The 16,614-nt window shown below is 46.7% G+C and overlaps 1 protein-coding gene across 5 annotated transcripts; it reads left to right on the top strand.

The window, feature by feature from the left end:
• Positions 1 to 1,375: 1,375 nt before the first annotated feature.
• On the top strand, positions 1,376 to 16,576 carry TARS2 (threonyl-tRNA synthetase 2, mitochondrial). Of its 5 annotated transcripts, none has more exons than XM_004776799.3 (18): positions 1,376 to 1,510; positions 1,825 to 2,021; positions 2,327 to 2,450; positions 3,992 to 4,116; positions 5,276 to 5,393; positions 5,507 to 5,571; positions 5,833 to 5,911; positions 7,027 to 7,173; positions 7,310 to 7,408; positions 7,689 to 7,906; positions 8,387 to 8,549; positions 8,771 to 8,908; positions 9,081 to 9,158; positions 11,237 to 11,337; positions 11,549 to 11,650; positions 11,825 to 11,897; positions 12,505 to 12,619; positions 16,156 to 16,576. In XM_004776799.3, the coding sequence occupies exons 1-18, from the start codon at positions 1,445 to 1,447 to the stop codon at positions 16,302 to 16,304; spliced, it is 2,157 nt and encodes a 718-aa protein (XP_004776856.1). In that variant the 5' UTR covers positions 1,376 to 1,444; the 3' UTR covers positions 16,305 to 16,576. The 5 variants fall into 5 exon arrangements, 3 of the variants coding, with proteins under 3 accessions (XP_004776856.1, XP_012903458.1, XP_012903459.1); XM_013048004.2 differs by having other exon boundaries at positions 1,376 to 1,519; XR_001176994.2 differs by lacking the exon at positions 16,156 to 16,576 and having other exon boundaries at positions 1,376 to 1,519; positions 11,553 to 11,650; positions 12,505 to 12,573.
• Positions 16,577 to 16,614: the final 38 nt, after the last annotated feature.

Below are 16,614 nucleotides of genomic sequence, written 5' to 3'. Positions count from 1 at the left end.
AATATTCCCATCCCTTTTAGGGCAAAGCCATGGGAAAAGTTCTGCCTGTTGTCCCACTTTCTGAATGTCATTTTTAAATCCTGTCTACCTTTTTCCAACCCTCCAGACCGCCCCTCCCACACACAAGTGATTTTCCTCTTCCACAGTTTTGTCTATATCTTTTTGTCTTTCAGGATGTCAGGAGATGGAACCAAGATGCCAAGTGGTGCCTGTGACTCAAGTCAACTACCGTCTACCCCAGAAAGTACTTCTGACCTCTGGAAGCCTAGATTAAACAGCTTTCTCTGACAGCTCTTTCTCCAAAATCCTTGATTCCACTACCATTGGAAACTTGAGAACCATCTCCAACCATCCCCACCCCCAGGTGAGGGGACAAAGGAGAGTTATTGAGAACCTTACAGCTGCTCCCAAGTCCATTTCACCTCATACTTGACTACAAATGTGATCGTGTTTCAATTTTTACTGTGCAAAATAAATCAGGTATACCTGGTCCTCTGTCCAAGGTCTTGTGTAGGAAGCAGCTAAGATTCTAGAGTCAGGCACCTCTTTCTGAAGTGATGCGTAGGTGTATTTGAGGTAAACTCTATTGAAAGCATAATGTGATAGGAGAGTGTAAGACACGGTTTCAAAATCAAGCATCAGCACTTACTGTTTGACCTTAAGTCACTTAACTTCTCTGACCTTAAATTCTTCCACGTGTAAGATTAAGAGATCTCTAAGGTCCCTCATATGCACTATGACTATGAGGTGATTTAGTTTAAGTGCCCTCTGCAGATTCGTTGCTCCAGCCCCAACGCTATTAAATTCATTTATTCTAACAGCTTGTCGCTATTGTAGCCATTACCGTGTACCATGCACGATTTACATGAACTTAACTTCAACAGTTGGAAGTGTTACTAGTATTATTCCCATTTTATAGCTGAGGAAATTGATGCTTAGAAGAAATTAAATAATCTACCTAAAATTACACAGTGAATGGGAGATAGATCCAGGATTGATACTGTCTGGTTCCAAAGACTGCCCTATCTGTGTTCTTACCTGCCAGTAAAGACTACGTAAAAGAAAACCTGTAGTTCAAAGGAAATGACTAGCTAGTCTTTCCCATCTGTTTTTCTCCCACTCTCATTTCTCAGGAGTTTTCCTGCCGCAGTTCTCAAAGCTGCAGGATAGGTAACTGCTACTTTGGGCTAAAACTTCAGGTTTCGGCATTGCTGGTGTGTGTAACAGTTTAGGTCTTCCGCTCGCCCGGAACCACCCACACAGCTGTTTGTGCTGTGTGGGGCATACCTCTTCGGAGATCCTGGAGGTGGTCCCAGACTAGAGTGGCAGCTATATGAACCAATAGGCCATGGGTATTGTCGGGCCGGAAGCCAAAGAGGAGGAATCCGGTGACGGAGAAACGACTGCAATTTGTTTAAGCATGTAGGCACGGGTCTGAAGGAACATGGGGTTTTATCAGAGGTGGCGGCGGCTCCGGCTCCCAGGCTTGCAAACTTGCGTGCTGCACACGGTGCGTGAGGTACCTAAAAGTTATGAACCGCGTCGCACCCAGCCCTGCTGTGGGTGTAGACTCTAAACCCAGCCTGACATCCCTTACCCCTGCCTTGAGTCGCTGGACCCGGCTACCCTAAGCTCTTAGTTGCAGCCATTTCTCCTAGGGTCGACAGACTGGCGAGCATAGGACTCCCACCCCTGTATGTCGTAGTCCTCTTACAGACTAGGAATTAGGAACCAAGATCACTTCAATATTCTCATCTCCCAGCAGCCCCAGTCCCAGAAAGGAATGATGGGACCCATGTTACCTCCTAACCTCTTTCCTTCCAGGCAGCTGTGCCGACCCCTCCACACTGGTTGACAGAGCGGCTTGGCCTTTTTGAGGAGCTATGGACTGCTCAGGTAAAGAGGTTAGCAAGCATGGCACAGAAGGAGCAGCGAACTATTAAGATATCACTCCCTGGAGGCCAAAAAGTGGATGCTGTGGCATGGAACACAACGCCTTACCAACTAGCCCAGCAGATCAGGTACCAGGCTCATTTTATACCTGCCAGGGTTATCCTTCTTCCTCTGTACTTCGAAGGACTTGAGCAGGAAATGAAAATTCTGCTTGCTTCTATTCCGTCCCTATCAAGATTGCCTTTTCCTGAGGATTCCTTTTTATTTGCATTAGTTTCATAGTGTCTACCCTTCGTTTATTATCCATCGTTTATTGCTCTGGTGACACCTTTCCCCATTTTCATGTTTGGAGTTGTTGAGAGATAAGTCCCTCTCTTCCCCTGTGGATTGTAACCATGTCTTTTTCTTCATCATCACCCCTCCTCTGGCCAAGTTCAACACTGGCAGATACTGCAGTGGCTGCTCAAGTGAATGGAGAACTTTATGATCTGGAGCGGCCCTTGGAGACAGATTCTGACCTCAGGTTTCTAACATTCAGTTCTGCAGAGGGCAAGGCAGTAAGTCTCTTCCTTTTTGGGAACACCATGGCAATTCAGCTAAGGGATATACATATATGTAGAGAGAGAGCTTTAGCTATCTATATATATCTTTATATACTTTTTTCCTTAATTTAAAATTTTTGTTTATTTGAGGGACAGAATGAATGAAAGATAGAGAAGGAGCAAGGGGAGGGACAGAGGGAGAAGCAGACTCCCTGCTGAGCTCCCAGAGAGCTAGACGTGGGGCTCGATCCCAGGGCCCCAGGATCATGACCTGAGCTGAAGGTCAACCAACTGAGGCACCCAGGCACCACTCTATGTGTGTGTGTATTTTTTTTTTTTTAAGATTTATTTATTTTAGAGAGGGGGAAGGTGGGGTGGGGAGAGATGGGAAAAGAGAGAGAAACCCAGCAGTCTCCGTGCAGAGCACAGAACCCAACACAGGGCTCCATCTCAGGACCCTGAGATTACAACCTGCACCAAGAATCAGATGCTTAACCAACTGTAACACCCAGGTGTCCCTAAACTAAGGGATATTTAAGTGGGCATATTTCTAGTATTTTGCCTCGGTTTCTCCATTTGCAGCTGGGACAGAGACATAACACACTCTGCTTGTCTTAACTGGACCTGGCTAAGCCAGAAACTTAGGAAACCAAGTCTATTAAGTAGACATCATTTGTACTAGTAAAAAGGAGAGATCATAAGCTGAAAATAGAAAGGTAATTTGCCAGTTTAGTCCTTGCAACTCTACAGACATACGTTACAAGTTATCTGTAGCATGTATTTTTTAATTCTTTTTTTTGAAGATGATTTATTTATTTACTTATTTGAGAGAGAGAGAGAGATTGAGAGAGAGCATGAGCAGGGGAGAGAGGGAGAAGCATGTTCCCCACCAAGCCAGGAACCGGAGCTGGGGCTCAGTCCCAAGACCCCGGGATTATGACCTGAGCTGAAAGCAGATGCTTAACTGGCTAAGCCACCCAGGTGCCCCTACATTTTTTAATTCTAACTTGACTTGCACAACTGAGCACACAACTGGCCTCCTTCCCACTTTGTCGTCTTCATGTCAGCTTAGGTAAAATAGAGCTCATCTGTTAGGATCCAGAAAAATGGAATTTTGTCACCTATGTATAAAAGGTGATCAAATCCTGGAGGAGGGGTTGCATCACATTAGATTTCTGGAATGGTAAAAAAATAGAACTAAAAGACCAAACAGAGCCCTTAGGAACTACCATCTTAATCTGAAGCCCTAAAAGAGGATGTTGTAAGAGCAACAAAAGAAGCCTGGGCTCCTGCTTCTATGCTCTAGGACTGGGAAGCACTGAGGAGTGGGGCAGGGGGCTACTGTCATCCGTGCATTGCTTATACTAGCCTTTTGTTTTCTATTCAGTTTTTTTTTTCTTTTACTATTTAGTGTTCACCTCCAAGGTCAGGTTCCCCATTTTGTGGTAGTTTTTTCTGGAAGAGCCTTACTGGTTTCACACCAGCTTCTCTGAGGAGAGGATCAGAGAGTGAGGGGTTAAAGGAGATGATTATGAACTCCTTTCTTGTGAACCCAGGTGTTCTGGCACTCCAGCACCCATGTCCTGGGGGCAGCAGCTGAACAACTCCTTGGTGCTGTCCTCTGCCGAGGTCCAAGTACAGAATATGGCTTCTACCATGATTTCTTCCTGGGAAAGGAGCGGTAAGTAGTGCAAAGAAAGAGAACGATTCTGGGGTGCTTTCTTTTTTAGATATTTTACCGTATTTTATTTCATTTTTTGACTTTTTGGAGTGTAATTGACAAAGTAATGTATTTTTTTTTAAGATTTTTAAATTTATTTGACAGACAGATCACAAGTAGTCAGAGAGGCAGGAAGAGAGAGAGAGGAGGAAGCAGGTTCCCTGCCAAGCAGAGATCCTGACATGGGGCTCAGTCCCAGGACCCTGGGATCATGACCTGAGCCGAAGGCAGAGGCTTTAACCCACTGAGCTACCCAGGCGCCCCCAAAGTAACGTATTTAAAGTGTATAGTGCTTGCTTCGGCAGCAAACACACTAAATTGTACAGTGTAAGAGGTACTGGCTGGCTCAGTCAGAAGAGTATGCTACTCTTCATCTCAGGGTTGTGAGTTCAAGCCCCATGTTGGGTGTAGAAATGACATAATAAATAAACTTTTAAAACTAAAAAAGTGTACAACCTGGTAATTTGATGTTTATATACACTGTGAAAGGATTCCCACAATTGAATTCATTAACATATTCGTTACCTCAGTTCCTCACTTTGTGTGTGTGTGTGTGTGTGTGTGTGTGTGTATGAATGCTTAAGATTTGCTCTTACAAATTTCAATATATATACAATGTGGAATTATCAACTATATTCACCATGGTATACGTTAGCTCCTCAAATGTAATTCATTTTATAACTGAGTGTGTACCCTTTCACTGGGGTGGTTTCTGTCCCGTTTCTGGGGTATCAAGCATGTTCAATTTGGAGGAGAAAGTTTGGGGAGGAGCCTCTCCAGGCCTCAACTGTGACATTGGTGATATTGGTGCCATTTTCTCCACTAGTCTGTGCGTTTCCTTTTCTGTCTAATTCTGCTTGAAACTTCTCTAGTCTTTAGGAATTAACTTTTACTTCTTCCTTCATTACTGTTGCTCTAATTTTGTCCATCCATGTTGCCTACATCCAGCTTTTAATTTCATACATAGAGCTTTTCCTCCTGCAGGAAAATTTATACCTGTCTGCCTTTGCCAATAATTCTAGATTCTCTAGAGAGCAGGATTTCACCTCCTAGCCAACAGTTCTGGCACCCAGGTGATGCTTCTCAGCAGATGCAAGCCACCCAATTCTCATCTTTCCAGGACAGTCCGGGGCTCAGAGCTGCCTGCTTTGGAGCGGATTTGCCAGGAACTCAGAGCTGCCGCTCAACCTTTCCGGAGGCTAGAGGTGTCTCAGGATCAGCTTCGCCAGCTGTTCAAGGTGGGGTGGAGGTGCACACATTTAGGAGAAAGACCCAGAAACATGAGGGAAAGAGTAGCTCTCTCCCAGGACATCTATGTAGGAATAAAGACTTACCCTCATTCTCCTTCCAGGATAACCCCTTTAAGCTTCGCCTGATTGAGGAGAAAGTGACAGGTCCAATGGCAACAGTATACGGGTGAGAGTTGTCAAAATGAGCGGAAAGGGAGAGGTGGGATGCATCAAAGAAGGCCAGAATTGGGATGAGGGAAAGAAGGTAGAAGGTAATCTGTTGCTCTAGAAAAGGAATAGGAACAGGAAATAATTTTATCTCCCATTGCTCCTGCTCTTCGTAGTACAGTTCTTCACTTTTTTTATTTGTCTGCTGAAGTCCATGAGAGGGAAAACACTAGAAGCTCAAGAATTTGGAAACTACTAATTGGCCTTTTCTTTCTCCCAGGTGTGGCATGCTGGTTGATCTTTGCCGGGGCCCCCACCTTCGGCATACTGGACAGATTGGAGGACTGAAGCTGCTAACGGTCAGTTTTGAGGGCAAGGTTAGGCTGAGATCCCTGTGTTCACTGGGATGAGCAGGGGAATGGGAAGATGATCTCTCCCAGCCCCTTCTCTCCTCTAATAGCTGAGCGGAGAATCCAGAAGGAGAAAGATTTTTAGTTCCTACAAATCCCTTACCTTTTGCAAACATCCTTCCCGGGTCCTAAAGCCAATTCACATTCTGTAGTTGGACTTCAGTGGTAGGGAGATGGAGAGGGAGTGTGTGAACAGGTTGGACAGAGTCACATGAGGAAGGCTTCTGTGGAGAGAGGGTGTATAGAACATCATATGAAGGGTACAGGTAGAATACTATCAGTGAAAGCCATGCCTTTTATGACAATACTATCCCTGGGCCAGGTGCTTTATTTATTAGTTGGAATCAGGAGCAGGAAGCAAGGGGACAGGCAGGTATATAGAGCCAAAAGCGCTGGACTGAAAACCTAGCCATTTGTGCTCAGTCCTAGCTCTGCCACCAGTGAAGTATGTGGCCTTGGGTAACTCTCCTTACCTGTCTTCCCCACCTATGAAATAAGATTGTTGTAAATTTATATCCTGTCAGTAAATCCACATCACAGAGACAAAGTCAGCTAACATGGGAGAAAGTATTTGAGGAAAAGCTAAAAGTGCTTATAAAACATAGGCTATTTCTTGTTAAATGGCTCAAGAAAAGAGCAAGCAGAGGCATTTGAATTTCATGTGGCCAGGAGTAGAACATAGTGTGGGAGGCTGATAAGTGGATGGATAGACTGACATCTGACCAGAGCTTAAGGTTACTCTGGTGAGCAGTTACTGGGAGAGGAGGGGGTGGTCCTAAGTACAATGGTGCCTGTGGGAGAATGGGAAGAAAAAGAAGTGGCAGATTAAAGTTAGGCCTGAGCAGGACACAAGTAGGGATTTGGAGTCTGAGTGTCTCTGAGGCTATAAACATGACAGGAGGTATGGGAGGATAGTGGTATGCTGGTGGGGGCGCGGGGAACAATGAGCACTGAGAAGGGACACTTGCGGTGCTTAAGCTCAGTATCAGATAAGCATCATCCAAGGAGAGCTTAGGTATCTACAGTCAACCCATCTTCTCTCTGACTCCCTTGTCCTCCCATAGAACTCCTCATCCCTGTGGAGGTCTTCAGGTGCCCCAGAGACACTGCAGCGGGTGTCAGGGATCTCCTTCCCCACAGCAAAGGAGCTGAGGGCCTGGGAAGAATGGAAGGAAGAAGCAGAGTTACGGGACCACCGGCGCATTGGGAAGGTACAGAGATTGGGAGGAGAGGAGTGGGTGTGAAGGAACCTGATGGTGAAGTTGGGAGCAGATTACAAATCCAAGAGATTGAGCAGCTCCCTCGTCCCCACTTTGTCCCATGAGTGACACTGCCATTCCTGCACAGGCACAGGAGCTCTTCTTCTTCCATGAACTGAGTCCTGGGAGCTGCTTCTTCCTGCCTCGAGGGACAAGGGTGTATAACGCACTGGTGGCTTTTATCAAGGTATGGGGGACCCAAATTGAGAGGAAGGAAGACCAGGGAGGAAATCAAGGCCCAGAAGATGCCAAGTGTTAAAAGAGGAGGATTAAACGTAAACATTGTAAAGTGCTGGTGTCCTTTAACAAGGTCCTAGGGTGGGAGTGTGGAGAGAGAACATGGTACTTAACAGATTGTGGCTGAGAGCAGCATGGCTTGAGATCTCAGGAGACTCACATACCTGCCAGCCATCCACCTCTCCGAGCCCAGTCACTCTGACCTTCCACATCTATACTCTTCTCTCCAGGCCGAGTATACCCGCCGTGGCTTCTCAGAAGTGAAAACTCCCATGCTGTTTTCTACGAAACTCTGGGAGCTTTCAGGACACTGGGAACATTACCAGGAAGACATGTTTGCCCTGCAGCCCCAAGGCTCTGACAGGCTTGCAAGCTCCCTGAGTGACCACTCTGCTAGCCGTCCCACAGACACACTTGCCCTCAAGCCCATGAACTGCCCTGCACACTGGTGAGTGAGGAGCCAGGAGGCCTGGGTCCTCCCAGGACTGGGGGTGGCAGCCAGGTTGCCCAATATGAAGTAACAGAAAGCGCCTTTTGCAGAGCACTGGGACACCTGATTTGAGTCTTGAATCTACCCTCCGGCTAAGGGAGGTGAATTTGGGGAAACCATACCTCTCTAAGCCTTAGTCTCCTTGTGTAACGTCAAGGGTTTGGGTTGCTGTCCAGAGTTCCTCTTTCGCCTCAGTCCCTGTCACAGAGTAGGGGTGTAGTAAATGAGTCCACTGCTGCTATTCCTAAAGAATGTACTTTCAGCCATGCAGGGCTCAAATTGTGCTGAGTGGGATGAACAGGGCTCAGCAGGAGGGCATGCTAAGGCTGGAGAGGGTGCTAGCTGATGGCACAGAGAAAATAAGCATATTGGGTAGAGGAGCAGTCTGCAGGGGGTCCTTTTCCCTATGGCTCTGACCCTTCCACACCCCATCCTCAGCCTGATGTTCGCTCATCGGCCCAGATCCTGGCGAGAGCTGCCTCTGCGACTGGCCGACTTCGGGGCCCTCCACCGGGCCGAGGCCTCCGGCAGTCTAGGGGGACTGACCCGGCTGCGGTGCTTCCAGCAGGACGATGCTCACATCTTCTGTGCACCAGATCAGGTGGCCCTTGCCTAACTCGCCCGAGCATTTCCGAACCACTTTCCACTCTCCACATGAACTGCCAACACTCCCGACTGCCAGTCTCTCTCTTCATATGCTACAACTCAGTTACATGATACCCCTAACTGTCCTACGTGTTTGCCTTGTGTTTCCCCCCAAACTCCCATCACTCCAGAGCTCTAGGTAGCATATAGCTCACCCACTCGATTTTCTGCCCCCAGCTTGAAGCAGAGATCCGAGGCTGTCTTGATTTCCTCCGTTCTGTCTATGCTGTCCTTGGCTTCTCTTTCCGCCTGGCACTATCCACCCGGCCGTCTGGCTTCCTGGGAGAGCCTTGCCTTTGGGACCAGGCTGAGCAGGTATGTAGGTGAAGAGGCAGATAAACCACTCTCTGGTGGGGGAGGGGAGATGGGAATCAGGGTCCTCCTTAGAGGCATATGCTAAGTGGGTCATTTGTTGGGGACTGGAGAGATCCTTTGCTCGTAAAGTATAAGATGACACAGTCCTCTCTTGTCTCATTCCCTCATAAAGGTCCTTCAGAGGGCCTTGGAAGAATTTGGAGAACCCTGGGACCTCAACCCTGGAGATGGGGCATTCTATGGGCCTAAGGTAGGTTGGGGACCCTGCTAAGAGTTTTATTCATTCATTTATTATTTTGCTTTATTAGGTATTTAATAGACAGGAATATTTTTAAACTTGTGTAGGATGTAAAGAAGAGCAGTACGTCTCCTGCCCCCATGAAGCTTGTGGTCTTGTGAAAGGGATGGGAGGTAAATAGGCATTTGGGGGCCTCTGAATCTGCCCTGTGTAGGTACCAAGGGAGCAGGTCACTCAGGAAGGTCAGGAAAGGTCTCTGCAGGATTCTCTTTCTAACCTGAAAGTTCACTGTTCGCCAAGTACAGAGGAATTCTAGGTGAGAACAGTGCAGGCAGAGGCTGAGGTCAGGGTTCAAACTTGAAGACCAAGTTGGAAGAAGTAGAAGTTAGGGGGAAAAAAGGACCGGAAAGTGTCTGCTGGATTTGGTGAAAAGGCTGTTAGATATTGAAGGACCAGGGTGCCTGTGTGGCTAAGTCGATTAAGAGTCTGCCCCAGCTCAGGTCATGATCTCAGAGTCCTGGGATTGAGCCCCACTTCGGGCTCCCTGCCAAGCAGGGAGCCTGCTTCTCTCTCTCCCTTTGCACATCACCCTGCTTGTGCTCTCTTACTCTCTCTGTCAAATAAATAAAATCTTTAAAAAAGAAAAAAGATATTGAAGGATCATTTTTGGTAAAGTGGAGGCTGGAGTTGGAGTCTGAGCTGAATGAATGAACATAACTCTTTTGAGAATTTTGGCTCTTAAAAAAGTAAAGGAGAGGGCACGTCGGTGGCTTAATTGGTTGAGCGACTGCCTTCAGCTCAGGTCATGATCCCGGGGTCCTGGGATCAAGTCCTGCATTGGGCTCCCAGCTCCGTGGGGAGTCTGCTTCTCCCTCTGACCTACTCCCTTCTCATGCTCTCTCTCACTCTCTTTCTCTCAAATGGATAAATAAAACCTATTTAAAAAAAAAAAAGTGAAGGAGAGTAGCCAAAGGGGCATGGGTAATCAAAAGAGATTTTGGTGATAAAGGGAGAAATTTGAGAATGTTTAAATGCTCTGATGAAGGAGAGCCTGTTAGGGTCAGGGAGAAATTGAAGTTGTAGAAGGGTTTCAGTAGAGGGAATTTCTTAGGGAGGTTTGAGGGGGTAGGATTGAGAGACCACCTTTGGCATCATATTGGAGGCAGGAAGAGAAGTTGGGGGCACATGCAAGGAAGTCTGAGACATCTTTCCATCTCATGTTATCATTATCTGATTTCCCCGTGAGATGGGAGACAGGATCATTTGCTGAGATGGGAGTTGGGCAGAGGAGAGTTTCCAGTGAGGCAGTGAAGATAGGAAGAGGAGAAAGAGAATCCTTGGGAATAGGACACAAAACTGACTAGGGCAGCAAAGGACTGCTGACAGTAGCAAGGCCCCAGTTAAAGTTCAAACAGGGACTAGCATGGTGGCATCAGTTCCCATTTATGCATGGGGTAATGCATGCTAGGTGTGGTATGGGGCATGCGAGGCAGCTCGGGGGGTTTCTGTTGTAGGGCCAAGATGGTGGGAGGCCAGAGTGCCACCAGGCTGGGTTTTGCCTTGGGCATGGGACAGGAGAACAGTGGTAGAAGGGAACCAGCAAGAGTGGTCCCAGCTGCATGGGGAAAGAAGGAAAGGTGGGTAGGGAATGGGTTGTGAATGGGAAGGAACCTAGGAACTTACAAGCAATTCGTAGGAATAATTGTCGGAGCCAAAAGACCAAGGACGGTCATCAGAGGAGCGGGGTGTGTGATGTGGTGGTCTGGAGGCGCACAGTTCGGGGCAGTGGCAAGATGAAGGCTGTATCTGTGCATGAGTGCTCATAAAGATCTTGAAGATGATGAAGTCAGGGAATTCAGAGCCCAGGGTGTGGGTGGGTCATTTGTGTCAGTGTTGATGTCCCTTAAAGTCATACCTTTACTGAGTAGAAGGAACCACTGCTGGAGTGCCTAGTGAGTGAAGTAGAGTGTGTTATAGCAATGACACATCTCAAAACAGCCTGCCATGTGGGTCGGTAGAAGGTAGGGGGCACATTCAGTAGAAGCTCCTGCTTCTGGTTGCCCTTACATCCTCCCATCTGTCTCCTCCAGATTGATGTGCGCCTCCACGATGCCCTGGGTCGGCCCCATCAGTGCGGGACAATCCAGCTTGACTTCCAGCTGCCCCTGAGATTTGACCTCCAGTACAAGGGGTACAGAGCCTCGCCTGGTCCCCTTTTCCCTTGGCTACCAGCAGAATAGGTGGAGAGCAACTTCCCCTTCTGTCTTTGTCCCTAAAAATGAAACCCGAATCCTCTACACCTTTGCTGGAGCTAAATATTTCTTGGAAACTGGATGGTGCTCTTGGGTGCACATCTTATTGACTCTTCCTCTGTTCCATCTATCCTCCTCTTTCCCTCCAAGGCAGGCGGGAGTCCTGGAGCGTCCAGTCCTCATTCACCGAGCAGTGCTAGGTTCTGTGGAAAGGATATTGGGAGTGCTGGCGGAAAGCTGTGGAGGAAAATGGTGAGAACTCTGGCCCCTGATTTCTGTTCTGGTCCTCAGAGCAGATGGTGCATGCTCCAGGTCCTGGTCTCCTCAGATCGCCTCTTCTGTTTTCCTCTCAGATCAACTCTCCGCAGCCACAGTTGCAGTCAGAGCCAGAGTAAATAGTTTGCCTTCCTCTCCTCTCTCCACCAGGCCATTGTGGCTGTCCCCATTCCAGGTGCTGGTCATCCCTGTGGGAACCGAGCAAGAGGAATATGCCAGGGAGGTGAGGAGAAGCTGGGCAGGGTGCACAGGGGCTGAAGCAGGACTACCTGGAGTCCAGAGCTGATCAGTGGGTAGGAAGGTGTCACATAGTAGAGTGGAAGGGAAATAGTATTTGGAGCCACTGGACTGGGCTCAAATGGCTGCCTGCCTTTATGCTGGAACCACATCTGAGAAATGAGACTTAATTCCTTGCCTCTGGGGATGCCTGGAAATTTAACAAATTAACAAATGTTAAACGCTGACAGTAGAGCACTTGGCACAAAAGGGACCTGGAGAAGTGTTGGTTTCATATTTCCTTTCTAGAGCGAAGTAAAGATGTGGATAGTACCAAAGTCAAGTAGCTAGTTGGGTAGTGCTGTGGCTAGAGCAGGCAGAGTTGGGGAATTGGTGGTAGGCTTGGCTCCAGTGGGAAGGAGACAGAAACTACGGGGGAGATGGGGACCGGCCTCAGTGCAAAGATGAACAAAGAGGGGTTGTCCGCAAGAATCAGAGACCCTTGAGGCAGGGGATGGAGGAACAGATCTGGGGCATGGGGAAGATTGGTATCAGACTATTCTAGCTTCTCAGCCTTCAGTCCCTGGCATCAAACCTCTGTCTCTCTGCCCCAGGTACAGCAGAGGCTGCAGGCTGCAGGTCTGGTCTGTGACCTAGATGCTGACTCAGGACTGACCCTCAGCCGGAGAGTCCGCCGGGCTCAGCTTGCCCACTACAATTTTCAGTTCGGTGAGTGACCAGCAGCACAGACCCTCAGAGCCCTGCACTCTCTGCCAGCCTCCCATGCTATTCTTTCCTTTTAAATTTGCTTATTTGCTTATTTGGGTTACTTGGGGTTCATTCATTACCTGAGCTGGATTCAGGACACCTGAGCCATTTGGGCCCTGGGTTCCTTTTACCCCCTGACAATCAGTTCTCACCCTCAGAATAATTTCCTTTTTCTTCTTTTAAAAAATATTTTATTTATTTATTTGACAGCGAGATAGAGAGCACAAGTGGGCAGAGCAGCAGGCAGAAGGAGAGGAGAAGCAGGCTCTCCACTGAGCAGGGAGCCTGCCTCAGGGCTCGATCCCAGGACCCTGGAATCTGACCTGAGCTGAAGGCAGACCAACACCTAGTACAATATAATATTCTCAACAGAACAAAAAAAGTACAAAATCATAGACACTTGAGAAAACATTTGGTGAGATTTAGATTATTACAATGTATGGTGGAAAGTGAGTACCTTCAAGACTAGGTCTGGTTTTGTGTGTAGCCAGCCAGTGTTTGAATTTTACCCGATGGGCCCATATTTTCAGACATCTCCACTAAAGTTCCCCTTGAGACTGAGTGGGACAGTTTGAACCACATTGGCTCTGGGGATGTTGCCCAAGGCTCACTGTATTTTGATGCAAATACACTATTTCTTTTTGGACTCAATTTTATCCTTATAATTTTTGTATGTTTTACCATTTATTTCTAATTATATGCATAGTAACTCTAACATTAATTTCTTTATTTTTTTTAATTAAATTTATTTATTTTCAGCATAACAGTATTCATTATTTTTTCACCACACCCAGTGCTCCATGCAGTCCGTACCCTCCATAATACCCACCACCTGGTACCCCAACCTCCCACCCAATTTCTTTATTTTTTAAATTAAATGAAAAAATTTTTAATTGACATATATTTGACACAATATTACATTAATAGTTGACACAATGTTACATTAATTTCAGGTGTACAGCATAGTGATTGGACACTTCTGTACATTACTCAGTGCTTATCACAATAAATGTAGCTACCATTTGTCACCATACAGTGTTACTACAATAATGACATAGTGATAATGACATATGGGGCACCTGGCTGGCTCATTTAGTAGAACATGTGACTCTTGATCTCAGGGTTGTGAGCTCAAGCCCCAAGTTGGGTATAAAGCTTACTTTAAAAAAAAAAAAATGTGAAATCATATGGTTTTTGTCTTTCTCTGACTAACTTCACTTAGCATAGTATCCTTTGGGTCCATCTATTTTGTCACACAATCTCACCCCTCCTTTTTTTTTTTTTTTGGCTGAGTAATATTCTGTTGTGTGTATATGTATTTGTGTTTACCCCCCCACATCTTTATCCATGTATCTGTTAATGGACACTTTTGTTGCTTCCATATATTGGCTATTGCTAATAATGCTACAGTAAACGTAGGGGTACATACATTTTTTTGAATTAGTGTTTTCTTTTAGCCAAGAGTTGGGGAGGTGGTAAATACCATGCAGTACCAATACTAGATATCTTATGGTATTTCTTTTTCTATTTTTATTTATTTATTTATTTTAAAGATTTTATTTATTTGACAGAGAGATCGATCACAAATAGGCAGAGAGGCAGGCAGAGAGAGAGAGAAGAAAGCAGGCTCCCTGTTGACCAGAGAGCCCAATGTGGGACTGGATCCCAGGATCCCGAGATCATGACCCGAGCCAAAGGCAGAGGCCCAACCCACTGAGCCACACAGGTACCCGGTATTTCTTTTTTTTTTTTAATTTTTTGAGGAACCTCCATCCTGTTTTCTACAGTGGCTGCACCAGCCTGCATTCCCACCAACAGTGAACAAAAGTCCCTTTTCCTCCCCGCCCCTGCCAAAACTTGTTATTTCTTGTCTCCTTGATACTAGCCATTCTGACTGGTATGAGATGATATCTCATTGTGGTTTTGTTTTGCATTTCCCTGATGATTAGTGTTGTTAAGCATCTTTTTATGTGCCTGGTGGCCATCTCTATGTCATCTTTGGGAAAATGTCTATTTAGGCCTTTTACCTAGTTTCAAGTATGACCGTTTGGTGGTTTTTTGGTGTTTTGTTTTGTTTTTTTAAGATTTTATTTATTTGACAGACAGAGATCACACGTAGGAAGAGAAGCACACGGAGAGAGAGAGGAGGAAGCAGACTCCCCAGTGAGCGGAAAGCTCGATGCGGGGCTCGATCCCAGGACCCCGAGATCATGACCTGAGCCGAAGGCAGAGGCTTAACCCACTGAGCCACCCAGGCGCCCCAGTTTTTTGGTTTTTTGTTTTGTTTTGTTTTTTGGTGTTGAATTGTATGAGTTCTTTATATGTTCTGTATATTAACCCCTTACCAGATATAGTGTTTGTGAATATCTTCTTCCATTCAGTAGGATGCCTTTCCAGTGTATTGACAGTTCCTTTGCTGTGCAAGAGCTTTTTAGTTTGATGTGGTCCCAGTAATTTATTTTTGCTTTTGTTTCCCCTGCCTGGGAAGACATCCAGAATAACATTGCTAAAGCCAATGTCCAAGATATTATCACCTATGTTTTCTTCTAGGAATTTTATGGTTTCAGGAAAACGGTTTTCTTCGACCCTCCTCCAAGCTGTTGGTGTCTGTTAGGTTAATTAACCAAAGGAGCATTAGAGAGAAAGGGACAGGAAGGACTAATAAGGTGTTAATTAGTTAGCTTTGTTTATTCTAGACCCAGATGGAGTCAGCCCTAAGGGATGATGATAAAGAACTTAAGGAGAAGAGTCAGGCCACCTTGTTCCTTCTTTCATTTCTCCACTCGGAGCTCTGTCTTGAAGACAAGGAGCAGAAACTCCTCTTATCAGATCACTCAGCTTTCTTGGCTTTTTGTTTGTTTGTTTGTTTTTGGTTTTTTTAGATTTTATTTATTTATTTGAAGGACAGTGATCACAAGTAGGCAGAAAGGCAGGCAGAGAGAGAGGAAGGGAAGCAGGTTCCCTGCTGAGCAGACAGCCCTATGCGGGGCTTGATCCCAGAACCCTGGGATCATGACCTGAGCCGAAGGCAGAGGCTTTAACCCACTGAGCCACCCAGGCACCCCTCAGCTTTCTTGTTTTATACACCTACTCGCCCAGTGGCACTTAGAGCAAGTTGCCCCATGACCCCCTGGGCTTGCCTGTGAGTCTTGCCTGTCACCCTTCCCTCTCTTTAATGTGGGGGGGCATACACACACAGTTTCTCTCTGGGTCTGCTGCTTGCTCTGTTTGTCTCTCTCTGGCTGACCCTACTATCTCCGACCCCTAGGCTCCTGACTGGAAGTGATAAGGCATGGAGGGCATGTCTGGAACATTTCCTTATCTCGTCAGGATGATCAGGGGAACTGGAGAGCAAGAGACAGCTAAATATACCCTTTTCCTGAACTATATCTGGGCTGTGCTCTCACCCTTTTTAAAGATTGGGGTCTCTTGAATTTTTGCCTATCCCATGTGGGTATGTGTGCCCTGACAGTCGCAAACCTCCTCTCTTCCTGCAGTGGTTGGCCAGAAAGAGCAGAGTGAGAGAGCAGTGAACATTCGGACTCGAGATAACCGCCGACTCGGGGAGTGGGACTTGACTGAGGCTGTGCAGCGGCTGCTGGAGCTCCAGAACACCAGGGTCGCAGATGCTGAGGCAGTGTTCTGAGCTTTTGTGTACAGATATGGCAGGAGCTGCCGGCTTCCCTTCACGTGGGGAGACCTTGACCTAACTGCCAGAGTCTGGAGGCCCCCAGACCGATCAGAATTCATGTGGAGGCACAAGTTTGCTCTCCTGGAAAGATATTTGATCTGGGGGAAGCTCAGCTGTTTGGATGTGAGGAGCAAGAAAGTATAAAGAATAAACTTGAAGCTCTTGGGTATGTGTCTTCATCTTCATCTCTGACTCCTGAGAGGGGAATAAAAGGGAATTGGATTCTGTCTCCGTCTCATTTGTCCCAGGGCACTGGGGAAACAGA

The sequence above is a fragment of the Mustela putorius genome, unplaced genomic scaffold (assembly GCF_011764305.1).
Source record: "Mustela putorius furo isolate JIRA1106 unplaced genomic scaffold, ASM1176430v1.1 tig00000695_pilon_pilon_pilon, whole genome shotgun sequence".
Lineage (NCBI taxonomy): Eukaryota > Metazoa > Chordata > Mammalia > Carnivora > Mustelidae > Mustela > Mustela putorius.
Note: the sequence above shows the minus strand (reverse complement) of the source record. Positions and strands in the feature narration are given on the sequence as shown.

Excerpts from the sequence above, each read along its gene's own strand:
- TARS2 (XM_013048004.2), top strand. The coding sequence starts at position 1,445 with ATGGGGTTTTATCAGAGGTGGCGGCGGCTCCGGCTCCCAGGCTTGCAA. Across the intron at positions 8,550-8,770 it reads TCTTCTGTGCACCAGATCAG|CTTGAAGCAGAGATCCGAGG; the intron begins GTGGCCCTTGCC and ends TTCTGCCCCCAG. Across the intron at positions 11,338-11,548 it reads TTTGACCTCCAGTACAAGGG|GCAGGCGGGAGTCCTGGAGC; the intron begins GTACAGAGCCTC and ends TTTCCCTCCAAG.